Here is a 15,512-nt window from a genome sequence, read left to right on the forward strand (position 1 = left end):
GCAGCCCTGAACGAGTCCCCTCCCTCTCCCGCGAAGGTACTGCTGTGTTTGCCTCACCTCCTGCCCTGAGGCCTGCTGCTTCTTGAGCCAGTCCTTAAAAGGAGCAGTGGGTGCCACATTTGTTCTTTCTGGTGCCAGGTCTGTGCTATTTCACTTCCCCGGCGTCAAGTGGGTGCTTAATGAGCAGCTGTGACGTAAGGCCCAGCAGACTTGAGAGAAAGCAGCTGCAGTCCATGCTTTCTGCTGGCTGCTCTCCTTCCCTCTCCCAGCCTTGAGTTCTCCCACTTTGGTGGGGTTGTGGTCAACCCCTGTCAACCCTTCCTCATGAGCCCTGATAACCCTTGCTCAGAGATGTGTGTGGGGTGTGTGGACATGGATAAGTGACTCAAGATGGAAGTGACATGGTGTCTAGTTCTTCTATTCCCTCGGCCCCTCCCCTTGATTTAGTCCCTAAAATAAGAAAATGTGGCTGTATTAGGATTTTTGACAGTTCCTTCTTGTTTTGGGGGGTGAGTGCGATCTTTTCCTGTTGTTCTCGTCCCTGACAGGGTCGGGGCTGGAGGTGACTGTGGTGCAACCTTCCAAACTTGTGCCTTGTTAGATAAGCTAAGCTCTCCTGCTTCTAAGGATCCCCAGTTCCTGTCCCTTGACCATAGCAAACGCTAGTCATGCTGCTCCTTTGGGTGACAAAACAACTCTGGGACACACAGAGCAAACTCCTCAAGGGGGTTTGTTTCTGGGGAAAATAAGCAGAAAACTGTGGTGTGAGTGTGAGATTGCTATTGAGGTAGACAGAAGAGAGGAGGAACCCCTGTGAGCTGCAAGCGCAGCGCAGCGTGCAGGGTGAAGGGGGGTAAGTGTGATGGAGCCAGTAGGGGAGGTCAAAGAACACTCCTTGGTAAAGCAGGGGCACTGCTCGAGGCTGAGACTCCACTGGACCCCCATGGGACTGAAGGAAGCTCACCTGGTGGGCCGGATAATCTTTACAGACCGTTCCTTGTTTCTCTGAAAGTGCATTGAGTGCCCCCACCCCCCGCCCCCCCAGCAAAGATGAGGCTAGAAGAGAAGGTAAGGAAAAGATAGAAAACAAAGTAGACAGAGATCACACCAAATCGCTACTTCATTTATTCAACAAGTATTTACTGAGTGCCTTCTGTGTGCCACGCTACTGTTAAGACAGAGTCCAACTCCAACTGCAGGCAGGTATATTTTCCATACTCTCCCCATCCAGGTACTAACCAGGCCTGACCCTGCTTAGCTTACGAGATTAGGCGCGTTCAGGGTGGTATGGCCGTAGACTATTTTGGATACCCTTATCTTTAATTTTCTCAGCAACCCTTCAAAACAGGTATCACAAGCCTCATTTTGCAGATAAGGAGACTGAGGCTTTTAGAGGCTAAAATTGACCCAGGTCACCCGGCTGACAGATGGCAGGCCTAGGGTTCTGATTCAGTCCATTGGATTCCAAGGCCTGTGCTTGTTCCACCCGGCCACACTGCCTGTCATCAAAACACATGTCTTTCTTGCAGGCTGGTCTATTGCATTTCCGTCCCGCCATCTGTCAAAAATGGGCCTGGGACGGAGAGGCCTCTGCCTATTCTGCCCTCCTTGTTTCGAGACCTTAGGTAAAGCCAGCATCTCCCTACCGGCTCCTCCCTCCTCCTGTGTGCCCTCCTTTTTCCAGGCCCCCAGCCCTGTGCCTGGGCTCCTGGCAGCTGTGTTTCATGAAGACCCTCCACCTTTGAAGAGCAGTCTTTTCTGTTGGTTGGAGAAGAGAAAGGCACCCAAAAGGAAGGCTCCCAGCCAGGCCTTTAAACAAAGGAGCCAGGAAGAGGTAGAACCAGCTTCCCATGATGCCAAGCTCTGTGGAGGGGTGTCTTATTGCGCCTCCCTCCCACTCCATGGCTGCTTCCATCCTACAGCAGGAGGGGTGGCAACCATCCGGACTGATAGCCGGGGGTTACCACCATAACTACCACTTCCTTATCTTGAAGAAGAGCTCTCCTTTTTTGAAAAGAGCTCAATGTTACCTGCCTACACTACCATCTTCCTGCAATGAAGAGGTCCTGTGCCAGTCTCTGTTCCCTCCAATGTCTATAACTCCTGTGATATCCCTCCTCCTGACATCCTTCTGGACGTCACTCCATGGAGACAAGCCCTACTTCCCCACAGCCCTTCTGCCCAGCCTTCTCTCCTGCTTCAGTCCCATTGTGAGGGCTGAACCGGAGCTCTGCCTGCTTCCTACATCCTCATTCCAGGGTCAGACGAGCCTGGCATATGCCCCTTCATGGAGGCGCAGCTGTACAGTTGGCAGCACTGGGTTGGGGAGCAGATTGTGAATCTTATAATTCAGATTCTTGATCACAATCATTTTTGGAGACATCTGCCTGATGTCTCCAAAATCTAAGGGCTTTGCCTGAACCTCCTCTACCCCTAGCCCCGTCCTGTGGGAGTCATGGATTCCTAGGCCAGTGTCACACTCCAAAGCCATGTTCTTGTGACTAGAAGGCAAGAGAAAAACTTGAGCTTGGAGTCTTTGCCCTGGCATAGGTGTGTCTCACATACATAGGAATGTTTCCAAGCCTTTCCAAAATTCCTCTGATCAACCCCACACCAAATGCCTCTGCCCCCTTCACTCCATCCCATCCCTGACCAGCTCTCCCATTGCACTACTAGAAGTTGACACCACCCACTCACTGCCTTCCAAAGCATCTTCCCCAAGTCTCCCACCCAACTCTGCAGCCAGGAAGCCTCCACCACCTGACAGGGGTAGCATTCCCCCATCCCCCACATAGCCAGCCACCAACCTTTAGAGTCTAGAGTCTGTCTTCACCCCCAGCCCTTCATATATTCTAGTCCAAACCCTTAACTACTCAAAAGCATGGTCCAGGAACCAGCATGGGCTTCACCTGAAGCCTCTTAGAAATACGAATTCTCGGCCAGGTGTGGTGGCTCATGCCTGTAATCCCAGCAGTTTAGGAGGCCAAGGCGAGCAGATTGCTTGAGCCCAGGAGTTGGAGACCAGCCTGGGCAACATGGTGAAACCCTGCCTCTACAAAAAATACAAAAATTAGCCAGGCGTGGTGGCACACTTGCAGTCCCGGCTACTCAAGAGGTTGATGTGAGAGGATCGCCCGAGCCTGGAGGGTTCGAGGCTGCAGTGAGCCATGATTGTGCCACTGCACTCCAGCCTAGGTGATACAGCAGGACCCTAACTAAAAAAAAAAAAAAAAAGACGAACTCTCAGGCCCCAGACCATTAGAATCTGCATGACTCTTCAGTTAAAGTATGAGAGACACTTCTCAAAACAGTCTGGTCTGCTAAAGAGATGCCCCTCACCTTCTTGAATAGAGGGGTGGGGTGGAGTTGAGAGCCAATGAGGAAGGCTGAGCTGGGACCCCACAGTTTAGGCCTCACATTGGGCAGTGGAGAAATCCCAGGGTGATCTGGACTCTCCCTAGAGCCCCACAGCCTTCAGCAGAGAGCAGCAGCCATGGCAGGACCAGAAGGAGGGGGCAGAGGGGACCATGCGGTGAGGTCCACACTAGGGCTCAGGAGCAGAAGGCACACATAACAAGAAAGAAGGGCACTTGCTTCTGCCAGGCAGAGGTGGGAGGGTCCCCTGGGGCTCCTACCGCCATCCTGCCCCCAGCCCTGTAGGGCACCTGTGGCCCAGAACAGCTCCCGCCCAGAACAGCCCAGATCTGCCGGATGACTGGCTTTCTTCCCTCCCTCCTGCTGGCAGTCTCCGTCGCCTACCGGCTGGATTACTGGTAGTGGGTGCTCAGGAAATGTTTGTTGAACTGAGAGGAAGCCACAGCTTGTGCGGAGTCCGGATAATTCAGCAGACGTGGGCCTCAGGGGAGGGGCGGGGATGGAGGCTTAGTAGGAAAGACAAGTCCTGATGTCATACTTAGCTGGAAGTTGTTTCTCTGTCTGTGGAGTCGCTGTCTGATTCTTGCCTTGGCCTGGCCCTGGTGCTAGTGCAGGACGGTGGGGAAAGAGGAAGTGGAAAGAGCAGGAAATGACCCTGGGCTGCAGGGCCAGGCCCTTGCCTACATTCAGGGTGCACGTGATGTCTGACCTGGGTGTGGGGGCCTGGGAGTGAGCTCTCCCATGCTGCTGTGGGAAGAGGAGGTTGTCCCTCCCCATCCCAACCCATTTCAGAGAGGAGGACTTTCCAGAGAGCCTCCTTTTCACCGAGAACACGTGAGCTCTACTCTTCTTTGCCCAGGCCAGACCCTGCCAGCTGTGTGGCCTCTCCTCCTCCAGGCCTCAGCCACCACTCAGGAGAGGCAGGAGGCTGGCACATGGTTACTGGGATTCCCCTGGTTGGGCATCCTGGGAATCTGGGACTGGGGGAATCCAGCCCAGGCAAGAGGTGAAAGCCTGCAGCTGGAGAGGGAGGCCAGGCCCTGGGGGGGTGACGGGGAGCCAGGAGAGCCAGGTGCTGGGTGCCACCAAGCCTTGTTCTCTCATCATAGTGGAGAAGGCTTGTGGCCTGGGCAGCAGTAGGCCCAGGTCAGGGTGCACCAGCCTCAGATGCCAGATACCAGTACAGGAATACACCAGGGGCTGTGCCCGTGCGTGAAAACACACATGTGCACAGAGATGAGCGTGTGAGGTGCAGGGAGGCCACTCCTTGCCCTCACAAGGTCGCCATGCTGGAGAGTTTGCCACACTGCTCAGTGACAATGGCGCAAGCCACCAGCAACCACATGGCCATCACGCGGAGGGCCTTTAACAGAGTGATTCCCTTTTCCTCTCCCCCGGGACTCCCCAGCTCCCAGGAGCTGTGTTCAGCATCTTCCTGCCGGGCCGGGGCGCCCTGTCCTGCGCCTCACACCTGCTGTGCCTCTCGACCTTTGGCTGCCTCCTCTCGTGGGCCGGCTTCTCGGGGCCAGGCCCTGCTGGGCCCCAGCCTTGCCAGACCTGTCTTCTCTGGGCTCTGGGAGCCCTGCTCCTCTCTGTGGCTCAGGGCAAGTCTGGACTTCCAGCTCAGCCTGGTGATCGTTCCACCCCAGGGGCTGCTGCTCAGAGCCCTCTGGCCAAGACACAGGGCTCTCCTGGGCCCCAGGCCTCAGACTGAGCACACACCTGCTCTCCCTAGGCCCAGGGATGCCAGCCCCTCCTAGGGAGAGGTCAAGAGGAGCCAAGTCAGGCTCCTGTGGAGAGCAGGGGACTGAGCTGGCTGTGGAAGCCACCGACTCCCCCTTTGGCCCCTCTGGGGATGCCAGGGCTGGGCTGGCTGCAGGGGCGCTCCCCAGTCGGCCCTGCTCCATCCCGCTCTGCTTCTGGGCTTGCTCCTCCTCACTGGGAGTCTCTCTGGTGCTTTGGCTTCCCTGAAACAAGAGAATAGCCCCGGTGGCTGATGAATCCAGGGCTCGCGTCCCCAGCCTGCCCCATCCCATACCCAAGTACCTACCTCCTGACTTTCCAGCTCCTCCTTGTCTTCCTTCATATCCCACCTGTAGAAACACAGCTCATGGCACGCCCCACCCCACTTCACTCCAGAGCCATGTCCCCCTGCCTGAATAGAGGGGTGGGGTGGAGTTGAGAGCCAGTGAGGAAGGCTGAGCTGGGACCCCATGGTTTAGGCCTCACATTGAGCAGTGGAGAAATCCCAGGGGTGACCCAGACTCTCCCTAGAGCCCCACAGCCCTCAGCAGAGAGGAGCAGCCATGGCAGGACCAGAGAGGAGGGGCCTCCACCTCCTTGCCAAAGAAACCCCTGGCAGAAGCCAAAGCCCAAGGGTCTCAGACTGGGATCAGAGCCAGAATGTGGCTCCAGGATGCTTCCCCCACCAAGCCTGACCTTGTTCCCTAAATCCAACTATTTCCTCTCAATACCACGCACTCTGGGCCCATCCTGGGTCCCCAGCTGCTGTTTATGGCCAAACTTGCAGCACCTTGAGTTCTGTAGGGACTCCAGGCATGTCCCTGCCTGCAATGCCTGGGAAAGGCATACCTCATTTCCCAGGGGAAGGGAGCTGCTGTAATTACCACCAGCCTCCCCGGGCACCAGGCTCTCGCTGCAGCCTCTGCTAATGGCCTCTCCCAGCATCTCATTAACCTGCCAGGCAGCAGTCAGCCAGGAGGCAGGGATCCCAGGGATGGAGCTGGCACCTGGGCCTGTACTGGTCCAGGAAATTGGGACACCCAGATGCCCGTCTTGATTTTGTCCCCTGCCACCTGTTACCTTCGGGCCCTGCCAGTCAGCCTCTCCTTGCCCCGGGCTTTGCTGCCTGTGGCTGGTGCCACCGAGGGTCTGCTGGCTTGCCCGCCCCGACCTGCAAGAGATGGTCGGCCAAGGAGAGAAGAGGCCCATAGCAGCCGGCTCCATCTTTAGCTGACGAGACCTGGCCCCTCCTCCTCCCCAACTCACCTTTTCCATCAGGGAGCAATGGTGGGGGCTGTAGTTTCCGGTGGCTCCTGGGACCTGCGGGGGACAAAAGAAGTGGGGAAAGGTGGGGTGACAAAGGATCCAAAACAGGAACACCAGTTCTTCCAGCCTCAGGAAGCTGTCAGTCCTCGGGGCCAGTCGTGGGTTTTGCCTCCCCAAAAGCGCCCTCGCCTGGGGGTCAGGAGAATAGGGTCCTGTGCTAGCTTTGCCACTCCATGGCTAGGTGTCTGGCCCCAACTCTCAGGCCACAGCTTCTTTATATATAAAACAAGGGGACCAGAACTCCACAGAGCTGTTTCTACAGTAGGTCTGGGGAAGGACCACCAGGACTTTCACCCATTAGGGACCTCAAAGAGACCCCGGGCCGGCTTCCACTGAGCCTCCTTCTGGGGCCTTCTGCTCAGAACCTGGACAAGAGCTGTGGGCTCAGAGGGGAGGATGGGAGGTCTTGGTGCCCTCCTCTGATAGGGAGAGGAAGGAAGATGTTCTCCAACGCTTCCTTTCAGCTCTGAAAATAAGTAAGAGACTAAGAGACAGAGAAAAGAGAGGACAAGGGGGTGAAAGATGAACAAAGCCAAGGAAGGGAGGGATGAGGTAGGTGTGGGCTCACCCCTTCTGCTGCCTGCCCTGGCCGGGCCTTCTCCCCTCTGCTGGCTGCAGTCCTGTAGCCTGTGTAGACAGAGGGAGTCAGGTTGCTGGTGCACAGAAGCTGCCGCGGGCCCCACCCTGACACCCCCCTCCCCAAAGCCCAGGCCCAGAATTGAAGGCAGCAGGGAGATGGTGGGCCCAAGAAAGACGGGAGACCCAGAGCCTTGAACCCTGGGCTCGACCAGAATGCCCAGCAAGGTCCTCTCAACCCCGAGGAGGGTCCCTGCAGCCCTCCCAGCAGCGCCCGCAGCCAGCTCCATCCCGCACCACAGGCAACCTGCCCAACCCAGCCACCCACGTGGACTTGGCCTTGTCCAGGTCCCACGGGCGGCGCCAGTCACCCTGTGCGTCTCTGTGCCGGGCGAGGCGGGCTAGGTCGATCTGCTCCCGCTCCTGCTTCCACTGGGCATAGTCCCAGCCCGCCTCCGGGGGCTCCCCCACCGGCCGGCTCCAGGGCTCCCAAGAACCCTGTAGGGAGAAGACACTCAGAGTGAGGGAGAGAAGCAGGAAGAGGCTTGGAGTGGGGTTTGGAGACTCCAGGCGCTTCCTCTCTCAAGGTTTCCACATCTCCAGCTAAAAATTAGGTCTGTTCCAGCTCTCCCGTGGAAATGGTTTCCATCCACTTGTTAGCTGTGTGTTTTACGTAAGTAATTTAACCTCTCTGTGTCTCATTTCCTCATGTGTAAAATGGGGAGGATCTCCGTAGCACCAACCCACAGGGGTGTTGCAGGGGTATGCAGACGGGCCGGAGTGGGAGGGGCCCTGGAAGCTGTGAGCAAGGGCAAGGACTAGGGGCTGCTGCCACCTAGAGGTCACACCTGGCACTTGGCCAGTCAACTCCACCCTCCTGCCCCCTCCCCCACTCCCATGCTACCATCAGCAGGGCTAAATAGGGGAGGGGGCTGGATCACATCTTTGGCTTAAACTGTCTCCCACTTCAAGGCCCACCCAAAGTAGAGACTGGCCAGAGAAAGGGAGGAGGAGCAAGAACTCCTGCATGTGCTCCCTCGGCCACGTCCCCGCAAATGAGGGACATATCTGACTCAGCTTCTCTGCCTCCCCCAAGTGAGGACCTTCAGATCCATGTCCCCATCCCCTCTTAAAGACACACCTTCCGTGCAGAATCTGAGCTGATGGCCACCTGCGTGGGGGGGCTTTGGAACACACGCCCTCCAGGTGACCCCTCTATGCCTTGGTTCCTTGCTCTGGTGGGCTTTTCACTTACAATCCGTTTGCCCTGGGGAGGATGAAGATGGGCAGTGCAGCAGAGCCAGGGAGGGAGAGGCTGCCCGCCGATGCCTGCACTCCCCACCCACCCTGCTCACCTCTGCTTTGTTCTCCATGGTCACAGCCAGCTCCACCAGCTCCCCTAAGCAGAAAGTACCCCCGTGGTCCTCAGCATCCTCATCCTCAAGCATCTCGTTGGTCACTCTGGGTCCACAGGTACCCCTTGCCCAGTTCCTGCTAACCACCCGCTTTTCCTGCAGAACGAAGACCCTCAGGCCACATGGGCAGTGCTGGGCAGGACCTGGGTGCTGGGTCCTCTCGGTGGTTCCCCAGGCCTGGGTTCCAACCCCAGCCCTCCCTGCATTCCCCACAGAAGAGCTGACTCCCACAGGGTGTTCACATGCCAATGGCATGAGGTTATCCAGGGCCCAGGGCCACCCAGCGGCCCAAGATGCCACAGTGGCCCGTCATCTCTGAGCTGGGAAACCCAGAGCACTCAAACAATGGGTCTCTGTCCCTCAGACACTGCTCCTGGCATTCAGCCCCAACTTCTCTGTCCCCCACTTCCTGCAGGGTTTTAGCCCCTGGGGCTTGAGGTTTAGGAGTGGCCTGTGCTTTGTGGCATAGGCGCAGGGCTGTGGACTGGAAAAGGGTATGAGGATGGGGGGTAGGCTGTGGACTGGAAAAGGGTATGAGGATCTACTGGGGGTAGGGGGGCTTTCAGCTGTGGCTCTTTGGTGGGGACAGCAGTGGTCCGACTGCAGGAGGTTGGGAGCTGGCAGGTGCACCCCAGAATAGTTAGTAGGAGAGGGGAACAGAGGCAGCTGTCTTTCCCCGACATGGTCTGGGCCTCCACCTCCTTGCTACGAGCCCTGTCTCCCAGGGTGAGGCTTACACCGGGAACCTGGCTGATGGTAACGGTGAGGCCATCGGGCTGGAGGAGTGCTGGTGTGGTCACAGCCATCCCCCCCTGCTCTGCCTGCCGACGGTCCTCCTGGATCTCCTGTGGGAGGGCCGGGGGTCAGCACACGCCATGGCCCCCCAGGTGCACAGAGACATAGATGCTGATAGGCCTACACAGAGAGACACCAGTGGGACACCAGGGGGCAGGGGCACCACATCATACATCCCCAGGACCCTCACCAAGCCTCTAAGAGGGACCATGCCCACCCTACCCCTGGCCCCAGCCCCAGAGGCGCATTGCTGAGCCTGCAGGGAGACCACCACGTGTGGGGCACGGGGAGCGGCAGCCAAGTGGTTCCTCCCGGCCCTGTGGCAGCCCACTCACCTGGTACCTGCGGAGCAAGGCCTGGTTCTTCTTGCGCAGGGCAACTATCCTCCGATCCAGCTCCGCGTCCTTCTCCTGCCTGCTCATGGGGGACTCGGCTCTGGGAGTTCCCTGCAGAGGCAGGGAACCCAAGCTCCTGACTTCCGGGTCCCCCTCTCACCAGTCCCCAGCTTTCACATTTTCACCACCCAAGGAACAGATCCCAGACCCACAGCTAAGGTCACCCAGGAAGGAAGGAGATTGCTTAGGGAGATGGCCCAAAGAAGGCCCCAAGCCCCCATTCCAGCTAGGCCCATCTGCCTGTCCCTGCCTCCTCAGGGGGCTCAGGTCAGGGCCTCATACCCCAAGCCACAGCTCCCAGCAGTGGGGTGCCCCTCCCCCAGCTCTCCAGGGAGCTTCACTGCCGAGCAGAGCCTGGAATGGGAGTTATAAATGGCTCTGGCAGCGGAACCTGCCGTGACTGGGAAGCTGCCAGGGGATTCGGGAGGTCGAGGGGGGAGCTGTTTGGCTCCCAGATCCACAACCAGAGAAAAAGGAGAGGACCTGGCTCCGTCCTGGGCTCTCAGGCCCTGGACCCCGCACCTAGGCCTGTGCCCAGCCTGGAGGAAAGAGCCGCTCCCACGGGCCCAGCCTCTCCAGGCCGAAAGCTGCTGGTAGTCGGGGCGGAGAGAGCCAGCTCCCCTGGCGGCCCCAGCCCGGGAGTCACCCTGGGCAAGCCATGTCTCTGCATCAAGATTCCAGGTTCCTCTCTGTCTGGATGCAGGTTCTCTGTTGTGACCCTAGTCACAGCCCTCTTCCTCCCAGCCCCAGCTGTCCCCAGCTGCCCCCAGAGGGTGGCTGCCTGGTATCCCAGCCCCCTCCCAGTCCCAAGAAGCCCCCTGCCAAAGGCAGACTGCCACTCACAGCCGAGTGCATGGCAACGGCGGGCACCGAGAGAATTCCAGAGCAGCCCCTGGGGAGCCAGAGTGGGAGGAAAGCTGGAGCCACCGGAGCCGGGCCTCTGCCGGCCTCTCCCTGCCGGCTTCGCTGCTCAGCACACGAGATCATGTTGTGATTACAAAAGACTCCTCTGGGCTCCCAGCCAGGAACGTCGGGCCGCCACCCCCACCCTTCCACTCTCAGAGGGCGAGGACCAGGGCACTGGCAGCTGGCTGGTCCTGCCTAGCACCTCTCCCTGCCCCACCCCAGCGTCCCCAGACAGACTGGTAGGGACTTCTCCCTGGTGGGTCAAGCCCACACAGGAGGCCTGGCTGCCTAGGCCCCAGCAGGACCCCAGCCTGGGCCTGCCTGCAGACAAGATGGGCAGCCAGCGTAGGCCTCTGTGCCTCCCATGAGTAGAAAAAGGCCTACAGCACACAGATGCGCCTGCCCTCTCCTGCTCCTTCTCCTCATCAGCCTTGGTTTAAGTAATTCAAAGGGATCAAGAAGCTCACCTCCCCTAGACTACCAAGTACTACCACATCCCTAAAATGACAACAATAGTCATTCATTCTTTTAGGTTGGACATTGTCTTCTCTGTGCAGTCATGCACCATATAATGACGTTTCACTCAACAATGGACCACATATATGATGGTGGTCCCATAAGATTATAATGGAGCTACAAATTCCTATGGCTTAGTGACATTGTAGCCATTATAACATGGTAGCACAGGGCACTACTTATGTGCTTATGGTGACGCTTGTGTAAACAGACCTACGGCATGACAGTCGCACAAAAGTATGGCACATACAAGTGTGCACAGTACAGAATACCTGATAATGATAAGTAACAATTATGTTACTGGCTTATGTATTTACTATACTATACTTTTTATCATTATTTTAGAGTGTATTTCTTCTACTTACAACAACAACAAAAAAAAGTGAACTGTAAAACAGCCTCGGGCAGGTCCTTCAGGAGGAATTCCAGAAGGCATTGTTAGCATAGGAGATGACAGCTGCAGGCCTGTTAATGCCCCTGAAGACCTTCCAGTGGGTCAAGATGTGGAATGGAAGACAGTGATGTTGATGATTCTGACTCTGTGTAGGCCTAGGCTAATGTGTGTGTGTTAGATTTTAAGAAAAAAGTTTAAAAAGTTAAAAAAAAGAAAAAGTTTCAAAATAGCAAAAAAACTTATAGAATAAGGATATAAAGAGAAAATATTTTTGTACAGCTGTACAATGTGTTTGTGTTTTAAGCTAAGTGTTATTACCAAGAGAGTCAAAAAGTTTTTTTAAATTAAAAAGTTTATAAAGTAAAAAGTTTACAGTAAGCTAAGGTTAATTTATTACTGAAGAAACAAAAATATATATTTTTTAATTTTTCATTTTTTGAGACAGTCTCACTCTGTCACCCAAGCCAGAGGTCAGTGACATGATCATGGCTCACTGCAGCCTCAACCTCCTGGGCTCAAGGGATCCCCCTGCCTCAGCCTCCTGAGTAGCTTGGACAACAGGCGCATGCCACCATGTCCAGGTAGTTTTAAAATTTTTTGTAGAGAGAACGTCTTGCTATGTTGCCCAGGCTGGTCTTGAACACCTAGGCTCAAGTGATCCTCCTGCCTTGGCCTCCCAAAGTACTAGGATGACAGGCATGGGCCACCATGCCTGACCAAAAAATCATTCTTATAAATTTAGTCTAACGTAAGTGTACAGTGTTTATAAAATCTATAGTAGCAGACAGTAATGTCCTAGGCCTTCAGATTCACTCATCACTCACTCGGTGACTCACCAGAGCAACCTCCAGTCCTGCAGGCTTCATTCATGGTAAGTGCCCTATACAGGTGTGCCATTTTAAATCTTGTACACCATATTTTTACTATATCTTTTCTAAGTTTAGATATGTAAACACTTAGCACTGTGTTACAGCTGCCTACAGTATGCAGTACAGTAACCTGCTGTACAGGTTTGTAGCCTAGGAGCAATAGCTATACCATATAGCCTGGGTGTGTAGTAGGGTGTACCATCTAGGTTTGTGTAAGTGCTCTCTGTGGTGTTCACACAATGACAAAACCACCTAACAACACATTTCTCAGAACATAGCCCTGTCATTAGCAGACACATGACTATGTTTTAAAGCACAGCCACTTCCAAGAGGCTCTGTTGTTTGGGTCTCTAGCCCTTTGGTATGGTGAGCCAGGCATTCCTCCAGGGCCCTTGCCATGGCAGTTCAGAGCTGGTCAACAGCCTTCCTCCCTCGGGGCCTAAGTTTGGGCCCTTCCTGGCCTTGCTCTCCAAGACTGGTTTTTTCAGCCTCTCTGAACCTGGCAAAGGAATCATCCCTTCTCAGGAAAGCTCCTCCCCCATATCTTCCTCATACAGCTGAGGCTGGTCTCCCTGCCCAGGGGGACAGCCTGCCTGGCAGTGCCACCCTAGAGCCTCTGGGACTCAAGGCTTGGGGGTGCTGAGAGGAGGGTGGTCTTTCTGGACTAGGAATTCGTGGAGTCTGTTTCCTCAGCTACAAGGCCCTGACCTCCAGGCCCTCAGGTGAGAATCAGAAGCCCCTGCATTCCCCACATCCCTGATTGACCAGGCCAGTTTCCCAAATGCCACAACTCGTCCCCTCTGTCTCCAGAGCAGAAACCCCCGCTGCCTTCTTTCTCCTCCCAGACCCACCCAGGCAGCCAGAGGTCCAACCTCCACCCCTCCAGAACTGCCCTTTCCTCCCCACTCCCTCCCCCAGCTCTGCCAGCTTAGCCCTCTTCCTGTCCAGGCCTTTGCACAGCACCCCTGGCCCCACACCCCATCTCCACCACCCCAGAGTTCCCATCTTGCTTGCAAATGCCACTGCGCTCTCCCTTCCTTTCCTGCCGGATGTCCCCACTGAGTCAGACTCGTCAAACTCTCCCAGCAACCATGACGCACCCAGGCTTTGTGCCCTGGGCCTCTCTCACACACATACACGCACACACTCTCTCTCCTTCTCCCAGCCGCTCTGCATCCTGCCCCATACAGTGGACTGAGTTCCACGCCAGCCTCAGGAGGCTTCAGAAGCCTCCAGAAGCCTCAAACTTCCCTTCGCCTGCCCCGCACTGTGTTGGAGCTGGGAGGCCCGCAGAGCACTTGCTGGGGAGGGAGACCTAATGCTCTCCAGCCTCTTCAGAACTCAGGCCCGGACCAGGTCTGGGGAGGAGATGTGTAGATGGGGTAAGGAAGCTACAGGGATAAGGCAAGGCTGTGTACCCCCCTCCCCCATTCCCAGACAAGGTGGGGGCAAGAGAGTAGCAGGGGGGTAAAGGCATGGGCACAGGCTTATCGCCTGTGGGATGGCCACACAGCTCTTCTGGAAGGGCCTGCAGGAACACACTCCCCTCACCTAGGGCAAAGGCCTTCTGGTCCATCAGGCTGGAGGGGTATGTGCCCAAGACAAACCAACCATCATACAGGGGGTACCAGCAGCTGCTGACTGTGTGTTTCCCAGTGTTATTCACACAAGACGTCACACCTCTGAGCAGCCCCCACAGTCTCCCACTTTCCCCAGAGTCTGTGGTTGGCCTGTCTGCTCTCCATTGGACAGAGGCTCTCTGAGGGCAGGAATGACCTGCCAAGTGCCTCTGGATCCCCAGTGTCTGGCACGGTGCCCCTGCATACTAAAGAACCTCCATCAGCACTTCCAGAATGAAGACATGCGTGAATTGTGCTTGCCATCCTGTGCATAGCTGTGGGTATCCTATGCATAGGCTGGGACTGCTTTTCTGTCCACCTAGAATGTACGCAGCCCGGAGGGAGCCGGTGGGTGGTAAAGGTGCCCTAAGAGGGGCCCCACCCCACCCCGGGGAGAAGCCCACAGGAAGCAGGGGAGATGGAGAAGGACCAGCTTGCCATCCCCATGAGACTGGGTGTCTGTTTCTCTGTGTCGCCACTAAGGGGCAGCAGAGCGACAACAGCCTGTTTCTGGGTGCGGGAGGCGGTTCCCTTTCTCTGTTGTTCCGCAGGGCCTCCCCCAAGTCCCTGTAACCTCCACCTCCCAACTCCATCAGACTAGAGAAGCCATCTAGTTGTAGAAGACTTATTTTATTGATGAGGAAGCTGAAGCCCAAAGAGGTGGCGCCCTCTGCCCAGGTGGCACAGCCTGTCTGTGATGCCGCTGAGGCCACACACCCGGGAGCTGCCTCCTGCCCAGGGCGCCTTCACCGGCTGCCCCGCCAATGCCGTTCTGCTGATCCTTCCCTCTGTGCCCTCCCTCTCTCCACCCGGGGTTGGGCCGGGTGTCCCAGCACCTCGGGCACAGGCTCTTCCCTGTGGTCCCCCACCCTCCCAGGCCACCCACTGGCTCAGGGGGTACCCCCTGAGGTCCAGAAGGGAACGTATCTGGACCCTATTCGTGGTCCTCAGAGCACAGACCTGGGACCAGCCCTGAGAACGAGATTGCTGCAAGTTGGGATTCTCACTGAGGAGAAAGAAGGAAGGGGCTGCAGGGGAGGAAAGACCCTCCGAACCACACATGGAGCCACCGCGACCCTGGGATCACAGCCCTGGCAGAGGCTCCACCCACGAGGGCCGCACATCTCAGACCTCATTCTGTTTCCGGAATGCTGCCCCTGAAGCTGGATCAATGAAACATAAGCAAGCCGGCCCCTGCCCTTCCCCTCGGCTTTGTCAGAAGATGGGATGGGGGGTGGGTGGATTCCAAATGAACTTCACCCCTTACTGGCTGTGTCCCTTCTCTCTCTGGCCCTCATCTATAACATGGGGTGTACCTGCTTCACAGAATCATCTGGAGAGGAAATAAAATAACATGGGTAACCATCCATATCTGGAACAAAGTGTGCCCAGAGTAAGGCTCAAAACAGTTTTCTTGCCTCGGGTAACTTCCTGATGGCCACCTTCTGGATGCTACCTCCCCAGCATCCTTTGAGGGGCCCAAAGGCTGCCTCCTACCAGCCTGCTGGCGCCTGAACACATTAAGACTTCTGGGTTATGGAGACCATTTGTGATCTGGTGAGGCAGATCCTGAGGCATTCCCT

The 15,512-nt window shown here is 56.4% G+C and overlaps 1 protein-coding gene across 4 annotated transcripts; it reads right to left on the minus strand.

Annotated features, from left to right (window-relative positions):
* Window positions 1-1,102: 1,102 nt before the first annotated feature.
* CCDC9B (coiled-coil domain containing 9B) lies at window positions 1,103-10,644 on the minus strand. 4 transcript variants are annotated; one of them, XM_510306.7, is made up of 11 exons: window positions 10,469-10,630; window positions 9,566-9,676; window positions 9,173-9,280; window positions 8,376-8,531; window positions 8,162-8,287; window positions 7,349-7,518; window positions 7,013-7,071; window positions 6,385-6,438; window positions 6,199-6,289; window positions 5,426-5,468; window positions 1,103-5,342 (listed from the first exon to the last, which is right to left on the minus strand). In XM_510306.7, the coding sequence occupies exons 1-11, from the start codon at window positions 10,610-10,612 to the stop codon at window positions 4,800-4,802; spliced, it is 1,605 nt and encodes a 534-aa protein (XP_510306.4). In that variant the 5' UTR covers window positions 10,613-10,630; the 3' UTR covers window positions 1,103-4,799. The 4 variants fall into 4 exon arrangements, with proteins under 4 accessions (XP_510306.4, XP_063650809.1, XP_024204887.1 ...); XM_063794739.1 differs by having other exon boundaries at window positions 9,173-9,350; window positions 10,469-10,600; XM_024349119.3 differs by lacking the exons at window positions 8,162-8,287; window positions 8,376-8,531 and having other exon boundaries at window positions 4,686-5,342; window positions 7,392-7,518; window positions 9,173-9,350; window positions 10,469-10,644.
* Window positions 10,645-15,512: the final 4,868 nt, after the last annotated feature.

The sequence above is a fragment of the Pan troglodytes genome, chromosome 16, assembly GCF_028858775.2.
Source record: "Pan troglodytes isolate AG18354 chromosome 16, NHGRI_mPanTro3-v2.0_pri, whole genome shotgun sequence".
Taxonomy (NCBI): Eukaryota; Metazoa; Chordata; class Mammalia; order Primates; family Hominidae; genus Pan; species Pan troglodytes.

What these genes read in the sequence shown, in the direction of transcription:
- CCDC9B (XM_510306.7), bottom strand. Translation starts at nt 10,612, where the DNA reads ATGATCTCGTGTGCTGAGCAGCGAAGCCGGCAGGGAGAGGCCGGCAGA. An exon ending in CCATGGAGAACAAAGCAGAG is followed by an intron (nt 8,288 to 8,375) that starts GTGAGCAGGGTG and finishes CATCCTCCCCAG; the next exon opens with GGCAAACGGATTGTAAGTGA. An exon ending in GCTCAGATTCTGCACGGAAG is followed by an intron (nt 7,519 to 8,161) that starts GTGTGTCTTTAA and finishes TTCTCCCTACAG; the next exon opens with GGTTCTTGGGAGCCCTGGAG.